The following is a 16,771-nucleotide window of genomic DNA, read 5'->3' as shown; positions in this document are numbered from 1 at the left end:
ATACAACATATAACTATACATACATCATACAACCATAGAATCATAGAATGGTTTGAGTTGTAAGCAATCTTAAAGTTCATCCAGTTCCAAGCCCCTGCCATAGTCAGGGACACCTTCCACTAGACCACATTGCCCAAAGCCCCATCTGGCCGGGCCTTGAACATTACCAGGGATGAGACAGCCACAGCTTCTCTGGGCAATGTGTTCCAGTGCCTCACTATCCTTACCATGAAGAACTTCTTCCTAACATCTGATCTAAATCTACCCTCTTTTGGTTTAGAACTCTCACCCCTTGTCCTATCACTGCTTGCTCTTTCTGGGTTGCAAGCACACACTCACTGCCTCCTCACATTGCGCTGCTCATCAACCAACACCCACCCCCAAGTCCTTCTCCTCAGTGCTGCTCTCAATCCACCAATACACTTGGCTTGTTGAACTTTATGAGATTTGCACGAAGGGCAAAGTGACCAGCGCATTAGGTATCAGTTTTGCTCTAAGTATCCTAAGTAGAAACAAAGCCCTAGGAGTACCTACTGCCATCCAAGAACTCCGCTTTAAAAAATCCGGCTACTGAAAGTGGAAGTTTTGAACATTTGTGACTAGATATGTGCTTCATGTCAGTTGTTTAGACTATCCTGTTTGAGGCTTCAGCAGTCAGGAAGCGTTGGTTTGAAACTCTCCTCATTTTTCTCTATGCAGTGACACATTTTGATTCCCTGATTCTAAAAGCTATTAGCAGATCTTTGTGGGATGTTCAGATCATGTGCAGGAGGGTAGACGGTCCCTCAGCAAGACGTTTCCCTTGAAAATCACTCACAGCCTCATTTTTTAAAGGGCACTGGCAGGGGACACCCTCTTTCCCACTTCTTTCACAAGTTTTTATGTGTACAAGTAGTTTGTGTTGAATATCATGTATTAATATTGTCATATTTCCTCTTGAATGCAGTATTTGGCTTTTTTTACCCATTTATTTATTTTGCACTTTACCAAGTTTTATGAGGATAACCATGTCATGGGATGAGTTTATCCTACCCACAGCAATGAATTTTTAGTAAATGCATTGTTTTTATTTTGACTTAGCATGCATTCCAGTTTTGTTACTGCAAGATGTAAAGTTGGATTTAGTATTGCTGATAGAATGAAAGGGTGAAGTGAGGGAAGCTGGCAGTGTAAGTAATGTGTCTGGAGGGAAAGGAATAGGATGCACAGGGCACTTCACTGATCACCTTTATGACTCTTGGCTGCTGCAGAGTTTGTTTCCTTACTCAAAAAGGAACACATAATATCCTGGTCCCAATGAACTGCCCATTTATGTATAAAGAGTCACAGTTGCTCTGGACACCCTGTCATGATGTCCGAGTGCCAGCGGCTCCCAGAGAGGGCAGCAAGTCAGGGTTCTTTTTGACACCACTCCCACCTAGCAGCAGGGCAGTGGGCAAACAGCCCCAGCCCTGGACAACAGGCACTTCCCTGGGGATGGCAAAAGACTGAGGTCGGGCTGGGACATGGGCTTTTGGGTGGGCTTGGCTTGATAGGACCCATGGGCAGGCAGGGCAGGACTGTGAGATGCTGAAGACCACCTCTGCTGTGGTGTTGCTGGGGCAGGAGTTGATGGCTTGAGGGGCTGATATGGGGTTCTGGCCCCTGGGCAGGATGGGGGAACCCTGGGGAGTCAAAATGGGGCAGTGATGTCTGGGGGTGCCCTCCAAGCCTGGAACACCAATATGAAAATACATGGATCATGTTGCAAGTTGCACATTTTAAAGCACTTTAATGTGTTCTCACTATCTTTCTCAAAAAAGCGTTTTGTTCATGGTGTCTGTCTTGAATGGGATTTCCTGTAAGACTATCTGCTGGTTCAGATAATCACAGGCAGCAAGTAGAAATTTGGGCATCAGCCTTGCTGCTCTAGTGCCAGTGAGACTGGCTGTCTCCCAGAGTCAGCAAATGAATAGCTTTGGAGGTGAGAAAATTTTAAAAGTTCTTCCCACAGGAAACAGATCTTTTTTTAACCAAAAAGTGTGGACGTGAACAGATACGTATTTCTGTTTTAATTCAACTCCATGTTTCCCTTAGCTCTCTGTTCTTAAATATGGGTTTGAGTTACTTGTTATCTGTGGTTATCATGAGTTCTGGAGTGCTTTTAGAAAGGTCTTTTTACAATTCTACGCTGATAAAATGACTGTAGACTTTTCAGACTGAAATATGGGTTTACTGAAAGTTGTTTTGGATGGTTTTCATGTTCATAGCAAATAAGAGGTGCATGAGCTATATGTTTATGGTCACAGTGTTTAAAATGCATCTGTGTATGCCCAGCTATGGAGGCTTGTGAGTACCTCTATCACAGCTGTCCTGGAACACCTTGCAGATTCTAAAAGAATTATGCATGCAATAGCCTACAAAATAGGAAGACCAGAACAAATATGACAAATAATATCAACCTACAGGGCTTTGAGTTGCTTTTTTTTTTCCTTTCCAGATTTTTATTGATAATTCAAGTAATGCGATAGAGATAAGTTGATATTTTTATGGAAAAAACAAAGTAGAAGTGTGAGAAGCCCTTCATTCTCTAAAATGGGTACCTGGTAGATCCCACATTTTTAGCTTCTGTTCATATCTCATAACCAAAAAAAAAACAAAACCCATAGCTTTAAGATTTTAGGACACTAGCTCATTTCTCCAGCTCGTCAGTGGCACATCCTGCTATGGTGTAGGAGGCACAATCCATTAGTTGTCAGTTCCCATCTCTCTAAGGTCAGCTGTCTCAATTGTAGGAACCAGCTGACAGCTGATAAAGGTTGATTTTTTTTCTTCCCTGTAGGTTATCAGTATTTCAATTAGTGCAATTAAATGTACCTGTTTTATTAAGGTCCTGTCAACTCTAAAATAAATAAATTTGTGCTTCATGAAGCAATTTCAGTGCCTCACTAAGCCTAATGTTATTTTTCTTTCTTATAATTCCTTTAGGAGTTGTGTGTATATATTCTGACAATCATTTTTAGAGTTTTTAAGTATAGCATCTAAACATTTGACATTTCTATTTCTATTCTTTTTTAGGAGGGCTCCATCAGATACTGAATTTAATGTTCTATCTGTCCATCATCAAGGGGATTTTGATTGCAGTTTGGCACACAGTCATTAGACAGCTCTTCAGGGATGTAGTGAAAGACCATACTTCTTTTAGCTAGCTTTCTACCACTAGATCAGAGTATGATACCCTTGATGTGTAAAGGTGAATGTTAGTTTTTCTATGACCAGTCCTTTGGGAATAGAAACTCCTGGTTACTGAGAAGCTTGTGGTGGTGTAATACCTGTGATACTCTGAAGCAGAGAAGTAATATTTGAATATTCTCCCCTCATCCCCATCTGCCAAGGATTAATATACCAGGCTGACTTTTTGTCCTGACTTTTGTCAGTGAACTGTAATCTTTGCAGGAACTTTGTTCTTTCTCTCTCTGTATCCACCTACCAAAGCTCAGACCAAGCACTCACTTCCTTGTCAGTGGGTGTCCTCTGATGTTCAGATGAGAGAACACCCCATGGGCACGAAGACATCCCTTTCAGTTTGTTGCAGGCAGAGGAACATGGATTGAGAAGCGTCAATACCCAGCTTTTGAAGAGTAAGCTCCTGTGGCTATGGCAGGAAGGTGCAGTAGGGCAGGACCCACCAAGGGTATGCAGGTGCTCCCTGAATTCCTGTTGGGAAGCTTCTCTTTTGTTGCAGTGACCACCACTGTCCCTGAAAAGCTGGGGAGATGATGCTTTGACTGGTTGCTATGTCAACCATGCTCCCTTCGCCTGAGGAAAGCAGAGCACTGGTTGGTATGGCAACCCTCCTTGGAGAACCCAGAGATGCTTGGTGGGGACAAGCTCTGTGGAGAAGGCACTGTGGTTATGGTAGAGATGGAAACTCTTGTGCCAAAGTATGTGAGAGGGCAGGACAGACCCACGCAATCACACATTTATTTGGAGAATTTTGTTGTGTAGCATCAAGTGGGTTCTTGGAGGTTAAATATTTCCTTAGATCTATTTATAACACCATCCTTGTGTGCTTCAGTAGAACAGGAAAAAAATCATGGTAATTTTGGTACAACGGATCCAAGACAACATGGATTCGTAGAAGGTCACACTGAAATTGGTGTAATTGAGCTTCTTTAGCACTGAAAATTCTATTTCTTAACAGAATAGTATTTTAGCCACATATTTGAGAAAATATGTGCCATGTTTTCAATGTGTCACTGTTGTAGGGTTTTTGAGTGGTGTCAGAGAAAAACCCAAGTCAGGATCGGTGAGGTGAATCCTTACTGTAACAGCAAGTAGACCAAGAAACATGTCCTGGGTTCAGTGATTAAACCATGACAGAACATTAGAGGATGGTGCTTTGGTGCATGCACATGTGCACACACATTGCATCTGTGTGCATGCACATGTCTCCTTCCATTCACTGACAATTAAGTACCTAATATATGGTTTAGACATTGGGTCTAAACCATACATTTTACCTGTCAACAGGTAAAACATAATTAATTTTTTACTTTAATAAAATTTTTAATATGGAAGGTGCTGAAGCTTTTAGAAATTTCTGAATGCTGAGAAAAATGTTTAATTGATCATCTCACACAACTGAACACTATTGCTGGTAAATTCTCACTTCCTAAGGTTAACCTTTCTGAATACATCTTTATTAAGTTCATATTTAGCTATGTGAATTAATGTGTGCATGAATGTATTTCTCAGGTCTCTTCTGTGTATGGTAGAGGGACAGATTTACAGCTGTTCTGTCAAAACACAGGCTGCATGAGTTTGGCTTTGCAACTCACTTTGGGCTTATTGGGAAGAAAGTAACTCAGTCATTAATGCTTCAGAAACAGCTCCTTATACTACAGCAGCCATATCTAATTTTTGAAATTGTATGGAAGGTGAGGGAAAGGATCTTGAAGTTATACAAAGGCTAAGGCATGGATTTTCAGTGCATCTTTTTATTCAGTGAGTGACTATTTACTTTATTAACTCATCAAAAATAAATAATCCAAAAGCTGATGGTATTTATCATGTTTGTCTGTTGGTTAAGAAAACAAGGGTGTGAATTTACATCCAAATGCAAATCTAAAACAGGAATCTGCATTTCAAGTAGATACAAAGGTGTCTTCCCAAGCGATGGAACAGATCTTTTTGCATATTTTTTCCTATATTTCCAGTGATTTTCAATACATTTATTTTGTATTAATAATTTCTTTTGGTTAACTGTCATATTAACAGTATTCCATCATAATTATTAACTGTAATATTCTATCTAGCAGTTATATTGAAGAAAAAACCCCACATTTTTAGAGCTAATAGAAAACTTGAAATTCCTTGATACATAACACAGTAAGACTGTAAAAAGTGATAGTGAATTTCAGAGCATTATTGCAGCTGTAATGTTGTTAATTTTATTTTGATGAGCAAACTATATTTTTAATTTTTCTTTCCCTTTTACTGAGTTCCAGAGAGAAAAGCTAAAATTAACAAATACTGTAATAGAAAACAAACTATTGCTTGCTTTTAGTATTACAGCGTATTAGTATTTATTGTTCATTATTCCTGTAGTCAATGCATTAGACACCATACAGTATCATTCTATAATGCATTCTGCCAGTCTGTAGGAGCTTTGTAGTTAAATCATAGTTGTACTCTTATATTCAGTCTGTGGAGAGACATGTATGTAGGAAATGCTTAAAAAATTTTTTTGAAATGGTTAGCACACTGAGTTAGCAACTCAGTATTGGCGAGTCCCTGAAATTCTTGCTTAAGATGTATTGAAATCTCAGATAAGGTAAGTGAAGAACGCAGGTATCGTAGGATCTTAGAATCATAGAATGCTTTGGGTTAGACGATATCTTAAAGATCACTTAGTTCCACCCCCCTTGCCATGGTTAGGGACACTTTCCACCAGACCAGGTTGCTCCAAGCCCCATCCAACCTCACCTTGAACACTGCCAGGGATGGAGCAGCCACAGCTTCTTGGGCAACCTGTGCTAGTGCCTCACCACTTTCATAGTAAAGAATGTCCTCCTTATATCTAACCCATATCTCTCCTCTTCCAGTTTAAAGACATTCCCCCTAGTCCTGTCACTACATGCCCTTGTGAAAAAGTCACTTTCCAGCTTTCTTGTAGGCCCCCTTTAGGTACTGGAAAGCTGCTATCAGATCTCCCAGGGGCCTTTTCTTCTCCAGGCTGAATAAGCCCAACTGTCTCAGCCAGTCTCATAGGAGAGATGCTCCAGCCTCCTGATCGTCTTCCTGGCCCTCCTCTGGACTCGCTCGCTCCAAGATGTCTATTTTCTTTCTTCTATTGGGGGCCGCAAAGCTAGATGCAGCAGAATAAAGGGGCAGAATCACCTCCTCTGACCTGTTGGTCATGCTCCTTTTGATGCTGCCCAGGATACAGTTGGCTTTCTGGGGTGTGAATACAGATTATCAGGTCATGTTGAGCTTCTCATCAACCCACATCCTCAAGTGTTACACTTTATTTAATGTGGTATCAGCCTCTTTACTGTTTTATCTAAATTAACTCCCAAGTATTGTCTACTATTTGAGGTTTTTTTCTTTTTTTTTAAATCAATTTCCTCAGGGGAAATTTTGTTAAAAAACCACCATCACACCTTTCTGTATTCCTTTCCTTCCATTACTGGCATAGTTACAGTGATACTTAAGTTTGCTTGTCACTTTTTTTTATCCTTGTACAGTGCTCCATGGTCTTTGAGTACACAAAAGAAAGCTCACATTGTCTGTATTGTCTAGCTTTTCCCATTTTGAGGACATGTCTCCTGTTCTTCAGAAGCATTGTGTTTGTCTTTCTGTCAAGATTTTGAGTGATTTTGTTACTATGCTTTACCTGAAGCATCTATTTTGATAAGAAGTGGAGAAAGGAACGGAGGACCTGGAATGTGGCATGGTGGTGTATGGGGAATGTGGCACGGTGGTGCTAAGAAAATTGTCTGCTGCTCTGTGCAGTAGTTAGTATTTCCGAAAGCTGGCAGTTCTGTGTCATATTTGACATATAATAACACCCTAATACAGTAGTTATAGTGGGATTAATCTCTTCTAGCTTTAGACATTCAGCCTCTTCACCTCTGTATCAGAGCTAGTCGTCACAAGCTCCCTCGGAGGAAGGTGGCCCTTAAAAAGCTTTGTAGACTACTTACCTAGGGATAAAAGTCCATTTTCTCATTTTACCTGATAAATAGCTAGTGCATTTTTTCCTGTCCACTCACACCATTTCTGATTTTTTCTCTAGAGTATAGAAAAGGGGAAAACTTCCTTTATGGGTACAAAGCCTAGCAAATTAGTTAATCAAAGAATGAGAACTGATACCCTTATGGGTGTTAATAAACTTAGTTTCTGCTGGCAGTGACTTTGGTAGAGCCACCCTAAGGAACTAGCCTTTCCTTCTCATTTTTCAGAGCAGCCCTTCAAAGAAGGACTTGGGGGTGTTGGTTGATGAGAAAATGAACATGAGCAGGCAGTGTGCGCTCGCAGCCCAGAAAGCCAACCGTATCCTGGGCTGCATCAAAAGGAGCATGACCAGCAGGTCAAAGGAGGTGATCCTGCCCGTCTACTCTGCTCTTGTGAGACCTCACCTGGAGTATTGTGTGCAGTTCTGGTGTCCTTAACATAAAAAGGACATGGAACTGTTGGAACAAGTCCAGAGGAGGGCCACGAGGATGATCAGGGGGCTGGAGCACCTCCCATATGAAGACAGGCTGAGAAAGTTGGGGCTGTTCAGCCTGGAGAAGAGAAGGCTGTGTGGAGACCTCATAGCAGCCTTCCAGTATCTGAAGGGGGGCTACAAGGGTGCTGGAGAGGGACTCTTCATTAGGGACTGTAGTGATAGGACAAGGGGTAATGGGTTAAAACTTAAACAGGGGAAGTTTAGATTGGATATAAGGAGGAAGTTCTTTACTGTGAGGGTGGGGAGGCACTGGAATGGGTTGCCCAGGAAGGTTGTGAATGCTCCATCTCTGGCAGTGTTCAAGGGCAGGCTGGACAGAGCCTTGGGTGAGATGGTTTAGTGTGAGGTGTCCCTGCCCACGGCAGAGATGTTGGAACTAGATGATCTTAAGGTCCTTTCCAACCCTAACTATTCTATGATTCTGTTCTGTGATTTTATTGCTCCTTGCATAACCAAGCAGTTTCAGTAAAGTTCTAATACAGGTTTGTTTCTGCTTTTTGCTTTGAGTTGATTTGAAAAAGTGGTGAACAAGCATGGTTCATATTAATTCTTTCTATCCCATCATCTTCAGAGCAGGTGAGGCTGGCAGAGCACAAATGTACAGTGATCTTTCAAGATGTGTGGTAGCACACATGCTTTCTCAGGCATTCCATTTCTACCATGTCTGTTATTCAAAGTGCAGAGTGCATCTGGTTAATATATTGCTATTGCAGAAGATGCTGCTTGAACATTTTCCTTAGTAGATACCAAGCAAAGAAGTGGGAATGAGATGATAGCTCACATGCAATAATATACTTAAAAAAAAAACGAACCCCAAACTGTTCTGGATGTCATCTCTTTCAATAGATGCAAATGTAGTCATGCATTAGCAGACATATAGACAGGAGATTTTGATTTAAAGTTAAGATGAAATAAGAAGTGGAAGTTAATTGAGAAAGCACTAATGAAATTTATACCTTCGAAGATACATTTTGGAAGTTCATGTTTCAGTCAAGACACTGAAAGTTTTTGATGTTGGCTGGCTGTTGTTTTTTCTATGTGTAATTTGTAAACCTTTTCTCTGGTGTTCCCTGTTGTAATAAATTTCATTATTTAAAAATAAAACTACAAACTAATACTGCTTGTTTTGTTACATATAATTTACTTAGCTAATTTCTTCATTTGTTAGCTGTTAACATATATTTTATCTCAAGCTAAAAAGAAAGCTAAAACTCTCTTCTGTTCAAATATACTGCTTCTCTTATATTTTGGTGCCAGCTGGTTCACTTCTTTCAATGCTGTGTAATGCCACCCTGTTTCTTTATTTTTGTTTAGCATTATATTGGGCAATACTATACATTTACACTGAGTGAGCTTTTGGTGTATTGCTCCTGTGTCCGCAGCTTTTATAAGCCCTAGCTCTTGACATTGATGTGCAAAATATTATAGAAGCCAAGCATGCAGCAAATTTTGAACATTAATAGAAAAAAGCTTTAATTGAGGTGAAACAGAACTGGCAGAGGGTATTCATTCTAATACATGAGCGTTAAAAGATTGATTGCAGACAACATAAGTAAAGATGTGGTCTTCTTGACATGCTAATGTGAGTGAGAGAAGTGCACCCAGTGTAGCATGCACCTCATTCACTGTTGAGCAGGGACCATTAGTCCCACCAAAGCAAGCTGCTGACAAAAGGGTTGTCCTCCTGAGCAGTCATGTTGAATTTGAGTTTTGAGGAATGAGCTTCCTTCCAGGCAGTTCCACATGTGCTCCTTTCTCCCATCACTGGGCCCTTTTGTTTTCAGAGGTCTCCTGTTAGTTTCCTAAAATGAGAACAGCTTGTCCTTGATATCTATAATGATTTATTTTTCTAAGCAATTAAATTTAATTTCTTAAAGCTATAGCAGCTCCTTCATTAAAGAGAATGAATCACTGAATAAAAAATGCAAAGGCTGAGAGTATGAAAGGCATGCTCAGGTTCCATTTGATTTCAAGGAAAGGCTGTAGGGCTGGAGGGAAGTAGGGCAGGATCAGTGCCTGAAATTGGGTTGGCTCCACGTGAAGCCCATTACAAAGATGGACCATTCCCCACAGCCGTCTTTAGAAAGCCTGAGCATCCTTTTCCCAAACAAGCAGCAAGCCTGAGGGGTTTGCATTACCAGCTTGTAGAAACAGATGCAAATGCAGGTATCCTGTGGCTTGCACACCTGCTGCTAAATATTTAAATATGTTTGGAGATCATATAAATTTCTTAGCATTTTGCGAAGAGTTTTATCATTTAGAGCACTTTTGTAATTTGAAAATCAAAGTTTTAATGGCCTGAAGTTAGTCTCATTTTTTTCCATTGGTAAATATATCAGATCTAAACTCAGTATTTTCTTTAATTATAAACATGCATTTCCAGATATAAGACAGAATTATTTTCAGATACTCACTTTTTATGTCATGCATAAAAATAGGGTTCCTAAAGCTGAAATGCTCTTCTGCATTTAGAAAGCTATGAAGGAAAGAAAAGACAAAGTTTTTTTCTTTTCTAAACTGCAAATGTTACTATTATTTAATGTGATATCGTTTTCAGTTTAGTGACACCTAACTTTAAAATGCTTCCAGACTCTATTTTTTTTTATAGTACCATGAAGCTAATGAATGAGACCTTGTGTCTAAGACTTTCAGTGTTTCAATATAGCGTTATTACAACATAGAATCATAGAATCAGCTAAGTTGGAAAAGACGTCTGAGATCATCAAGTCCAACCTTTACCCCAGGACTGCCAAGACTACCACTAAATCATGTCCCTAGGGGCCTCATTACACATTTTCTGAACACCTCCAGGGACACTGATGCCACCACTTCCCTGGCCAGCCTGTTCCAATACCTGATCACCCTCTCTGTGAAGAAATTTTTCCTAATATCCAATCTAAACCACCCTCTTGTGTGGACTGATTCCTTACCACTAATGTGTTGAACTGTTCTGAAATGACTAAGTTAAGGTTAGCAAATTAGAAAATGAAATAAAGAATTTTAAAATCCTAGAATCATAGAATTGTTTGGGTTGGAAGGTACCTCAAAGATCTTCTAGTTCCAAACCTCTGCCATGGGCAGGGACACCTTCCATAGACCAGGTTGCTCCAAACCCCATCCAACCTGGCCTTGAACACTGCCAGGGATGGGGCAGCCACAGCTTCTCTGGGCAACCTGTGCCAGTGTCTCTCCACCCTCACAGTAAACAACTTAATCCTTCTATCTAATCTAAATCTATCCTTTTTCACTTTAAAGTAATTCCTCATTGTCCTATCCCTACATGCCCTTTTAAAAAGTTCCACTTCAGCTTTCTATCGCTTTAGGTACTGGAAGGTTGCTCTAAGGCCTCCCATGAGCCTTTTCTTCTCCAGGCTGAACAAGCCAGGCTCTCTCAGCCTGTATTCATAGGAGAGGTGCTCCAGCCCCTGATCATCTTTGTGTCTCTCCCCTGGACTCATATGAGCAGGTCCATGTTCCTCTTGTGTTGGGGGTCGCAGAGCTGAATGCAGTACTGCAGGTGGGGTATCAAGAGACCGGAGTAGAGGGACAGAATCACCTCCTGGGTAAACAGGTCTCCTATTTCCTGACAGAGAGAGCCCACATTTTCCCTAGTCTTCTTTTTATCGCAGATATATCTACAGAAGCTGTTCTTGTTGCCCTCGACATCTCTGGCCAGATTTACTTGTATCAGGGTTTAGTTTTCCTAACCTGATCCCTGGCTTCTCAGAAAATTTCTCTGTATTCCTCCCTGTCCTAGCTTCCACCCTCCATAGGCTTCCTTCTTGTACTAGAGTTTGCCCATGAGCTCCTTGTTCATCCTTGTAGGCCTCCTGGTGTTTTTGCCTGACTTCCTCTTTGTTGGGATGCTTCTGAGCTTGGAGGAAGTGATCGTTGAATATTAATGAGCTTTCTTGGGCCCATCTTCCCTGCAGGGCTTTATCTCATGGTCCTTTACCAAGCAGATGCCTCAAGAGGCCAAAGTCTGCACTTCTGAAGTACAGGGTAAAGAGCTTGCTGTGTGCTCAATTCACTGCCCTAAGGATCTTTAACTCCACAATTCCATGGTCACTGCAGCCAAGGCTGCCCTTAAGCTTCATGTTCCCCACCAGCCACTCCTTGTTGGTGAGAAAAAGGCCCAGCACAGCCCCTTTCCTCTTTGGCTCCTCTGTCACTTGGAGAAGGAAGTTATCATCAGTGCATTCCAGGAACCTCCTGGATTCCTTATGCCCTGCTGTCTTGTCACTCCAACACATATTGGGGTGGTTGAAGTCTCTTTTGTGGACCAGGGCTTGTGAATGTGAGGCTGCTCCTATCTGTCTACAGAAGGGCCTCATCTGCTCAGTCTTCCTAGTCAGGCAGCGTGTAGTGGACCTCAATTGTATTGTCACCTGTCCCTGCTGTCTCATGAATCCTGACCTATAAGCTCTCTGTTGGCTTGTCATTCATCCCCAGGTGGAGCTCCATGCATTCCAGCTGGTCATTCACATAAAAGGCAACACTTCCTCATCTCCTCTGTGTTTCCTTCCTGAAGAGCCTGTATCCTTCGATTTCAACACTTCAGTAATAGCATCCATCCTACCACATCTCCATTACACCACTAAGACCATAGCCCTGAAGGGTGTGCACATCTCTTAACTCCTCTTGTTTATTCCCCATGCTACATGTGTTTGTGTAGAGGCATTTAAATTGCACCCTCAATGAAGCTGACTTACTGGCAGGAGTGGTTGGAATTTCTTTGTGCTGGTCATCAGATGCTGTCCTGCTGACCTTTGATCCCTTTATGGGCTCCTGGCATCTATTGCTGGCACTGGCATCAAACTGAGAGGAGTGGGATGGATTGAGGTTCCCTTCCTCTGGCAACTTAGGTTAAAGCCCTCTTCACCAAAATGGATGCTTTAGACTTCTGTATCCATGTGTAGGTTTTTATGTTCATGATCATGGCTTATAGCGGACACCATGAAACTGATGAAATGATGAATACCAAACATGGACATTGGTAGGATTTTACTATGATTTGCTGTTTTTCTAAGTACCAATGTAGCCTGTTGATGAGAAAATTTTATGTCACTGCAAGATGCAGTCTCACACAAAGGCACATGATAAATAGCATCTTTGCAGCTTATTTTTCATGCAGAAATTTGCATGCTGCTTCAAAATACTTTGCATATATTTCCATTTATGTATCATTTTTAAAAGTGAGGAAGATGGCAGTATTTACCTATTGCCTCATTTATCATTCCACAAACATCGTTATTTTGGGTAGTTGTCAGGGGAACCACGTGAAAGAAAATGAGGAGCAGGACAAAAGATACCAATACTAGCTGAATTTCTTCAGATTTGAAATGCTTCTTTAGACCAGGGTGATACCTGAATTGTTAAAATTATTTAGGAAGTGATGGGAATATTTGATGTTTTCATTAGTGTTTTGGGGGTTTTTAAATAAAATTTAAATGAAACTAACAGCAAAATAAGCTAGTAACAAGTAAAAAACAAAATTCTTCTAGTTACACCAAGTATGATTGACTGATGTGCTTTTCTTTTTTCCTCACTAGGATTACACTTTGACTATGTATTTTCAACAGTACTGGAGAGATAAGAGACTGGCTTACGCTGGTATACCTCTCAACCTCACGCTTGATAACCGAGTGGCAGATCAACTCTGGGTGCCCGACACTTATTTCTTAAATGACAAGAAATCATTTGTGCATGGTGTTACTGTGAAGAATCGAATGATTCGCCTTCACCCGGATGGAACAGTGCTTTACGGCCTCAGGTCTGTACTTCCATGATGAAGATTTTATCACTGTCATTATATATGATTGATAGTTGCTTCCTGGTACAAGGTTATTACAAACATTGGGTAGTGTGTTGTGTAACCTTCCACTGTAAGTCTGAAAGATGATTGTAGAAAATAAATGACACACTGGATGTTTCTTAATTTTGCCAAAAGTGCCTTCAGTCAGGTTTTATCTCTCTATGTAGAGTCACCGTATCTGGAAAGCCCACTGGCTATAGGAAGCAGAACAGCACACATTAGTTGTAAACCTGAAAATTTTGTCCAAAGTGTAGGTGGTAAGACTGAATGTCAGTGCTTGTGTTGTCTCTTGATGTGCCTGTAGTCTATAAAGAAAAAGACACAGTCAGCACTGGTTGAATGAATTCAGCCACAGTTAAGACCATGACTGTAGGTACTTCCATTTCCATCACTGGAAGTTTCTTGTATTTTTAAGCATTGATAATACTCAAGATTGCTGCACATAGGTACTGCTGCATAAAGAATCCCTAGTGTAAATATGAATGAGATCTGAAAAGTGATGCAGATGGATTATATGACTAGTATCATTATTTTACCTGCTTTTGTTTTTTATGAGCAGTGGCACTTCTGACCTGACCTGGATCTTGGGCCTTTACCTCTTTTCCTATTGCATATCATCCAATTATAACCTATAATTGGGTGAATCTTTCTAGACAAAATAAAAGTAGCCTCAGTCTATTATGAAACTTAAAAGAAGTTTAGGATGTTCTTGGAATTATTGTCTCTATAATTAACTAAGCTTAGCAAAAGGAGCCTTTCATCTCTCATCCTATTGACCCAGAATGGAACACTACAGATGCACAATTCTTTCCAAAGGTAGTTAAATGACAAAAAAAAGAAAGGAAAAATTTTCATTTCCATTATCTCAACAACCATCCCCACAAGCAGTGTAGCAGTGATGGAGATTAGAACTCTTATGATCATAATAACGTATAGAAGTCTTTCTGTTCCACTCTAAAAGACTTTGAAATCATTCAAGTGAGGATTATCTGCCATAAAACAGTGTATTTAAGTAAGTTATTTTCCTCTTCTTCACTATGTAAATGTCCACAAGCAGACTGCATTTCACTTCATATTATGTGCTTAATAGGGATTTCACCAGCGGTTCATGTGTGGCTCACTTCTATCCTTCCCTTTCTTCTGAAAGCTTGCAACATCCAGGGTCAGATACCCATGGTGTAATGCAGCCAAGTTATTTAGTGAAGGATAACTGCCTAAAATTAAATCTTGGCAAAATATAGGACACTGTGACCAGAAGGAAGTAAATATCTGAGCCTTAACTATGTTGATTTAGACTTTTGCTTTGTGTTGTTCTACTGCTAGCCTGTCTTCTTGTGTTGTGGTTTCAGAGCATCCTGATGGCATTGGCCTCAAGTTGTAGTCTGTAGGCACTGATTCATACTGTGGGCTGAGACAAGAACCTGAGTTTTATGTGCCACAAAACACAGGGTCACTGAGAATAATAGTGGAAATTTTGGAGGGTTACAACTGATTATGGAATATCCATGTTGCAAAGCAGTTGTGAAAGTGATCCTGAGGTCACAGTGTCTCTGTGTTCTCTAAGAGAGTGGGGAAATGGGACAGTAGCTTTTTGAAGTTCAACCCATTTCTGGGGATTTTTTCTGGGGGCCATGGCACTGAGTTTGTTCCACCTTGTTCAGAGCAATTTACAAGCATACAAGGGTACAACAGCTTTTTTTTCTCATAGTAGACCAAAAAAGAAATAATGACATAGGCTGGGGATCAAAAATAGAGTCTGACTGCTTGTGTGTTTGCCATATATAGATCTCATGTTCTCAGGAAGTACAATGCTAAATGTTAGAAATAAATAGAGTGGAGGAATATATGTATTTTGTCTGAAAGGACTTACGTAGTTATCACTCATAAATACAATGTGATGGATATTTGCAAGATGAAAAGGTTAGTTACAAATGGCCAGACAAGAAAACCACGCTTACTTCTGTTCTTTTTTGGATGAATATATTTCTGTGTCAAGATGAAAAGAGAATCAAATTAGCCATCAAGCCTGTGACGTAGTCACATAACAAGTATTTATATTGCTTAGACTGACTTATATTGTAAACTTTTGAGGGACAGAAAATATCCTTCTGTCAATTGTTTGTGCAGCACCTCCCAGCACATTCCATATGGGGTTCCTATATAATATAGCAATATAATCAAAGGCAATCAGCCTGGTAATAAAGTAGTAGAGAAGGATTTTAAACAAGTAAAAATATTTCTTTTGTGTATTGTATTTACCCACAGTGTATGTGTATCTGTGTACTACTTTACCGTTGTCTGTCTCATAATTGTTTCTCTGTCACTGCTGTGATGATGAGTTCTTGAAACCTTGTAGTCCTGCTGTGTCAGGCAGCATCCCAGCCCATAAAAAAATAAACCTGTTCTTCTTGGGAGTGCACACAAGCCTGAGCAGTTAGCATTTGCTTTCGGTGAGCATTTGTGTAAGTTAAATTTGGTTGCTTGAATGTTCATTCAGGAGGGACCTCTGAGCACTCAGCTTACTTTGAGTAAATGGGGTAAATATGTTTCTATCTATATCTAGCTGTACCTTCTTTTCTAGTGCATATTTATGAAATTAAAACCATACATTATGCTGTAGTCTAAAATTTTACTTGAGCAAGAATGTGCGTTTTCCAGTATTGGAACCCATGACACAGAGCAACTATGGTACGCTAAGAGGCCAAAATAAAGATACATTCCTTAAAAAGTCATAAGGCAATTAGTCAGTTGAATGCAAGTTTGCCAGCTGCATAATTTTTTATAATTCTGTCAAATTAATCAGTTGTAATTGCATATGTGCTCTATGTCTGGCATTTAAAGGTAGTTACACAACATAATAGTAAAGATCCTGGTACCACACTCCCTCTTGTATCAACTTAGCTCATGTGGATTCTGCTGCACAATCTTAAATGAAACCTTGGTTAAGGGATTAAAGAGAAAGCTTCAAAACAGAGAATACACATGGACAAAGCTTTTAATATTGATAGTTCTAGCTTTTAGAGGTACATTTAAGGCATTTCCTCCTTGTCACCAGAATATTGTTTGTTTAGGAACTGTGTACAAGATCCATCTCTTGTTTATATCAGAAAAAGATCAGCAAGGAATGGACCTAGTCAGTCCCAGAAGATAATTTGTGAAATATATATGAAGCCATTATAAAGAAAATTATGCATAATAAAGTACATATTGATGAAGGCTGTGATTCAGCAAAACACTGAAAT

The 16,771-nt window shown here is 40.2% G+C and overlaps 1 protein-coding gene across 1 annotated transcript in view; it reads left to right on the top strand.

The window, feature by feature from the left end:
• Positions 1-16,771, top strand: part of GABRB3 (gamma-aminobutyric acid type A receptor subunit beta3) — a 112,895-nt gene that overhangs the window by 69,020 nt on the left and 27,104 nt on the right. Inside the window, exon 4 of the mRNA XM_061459747.1 lies at positions 13,267-13,487. Coding sequence (XP_061315731.1) covers positions 13,267-13,487 — 221 coding nt within the window. The remainder of the gene's footprint in view (positions 1-13,266; positions 13,488-16,771) is intronic.

This window comes from Pezoporus flaviventris, unplaced genomic scaffold, assembly GCF_033815535.1.
Source record: "Pezoporus flaviventris isolate CSIRO_AGI_PZ_B2104156 unplaced genomic scaffold, CSIRO_AGI_Pfla_v1 ptg000030l, whole genome shotgun sequence".
In the NCBI taxonomy this organism is placed as follows: Eukaryota; Metazoa; Chordata; class Aves; order Psittaciformes; family Psittacidae; genus Pezoporus; species Pezoporus flaviventris.
This window is presented reverse-complemented; position numbering and strand designations above follow the sequence as displayed.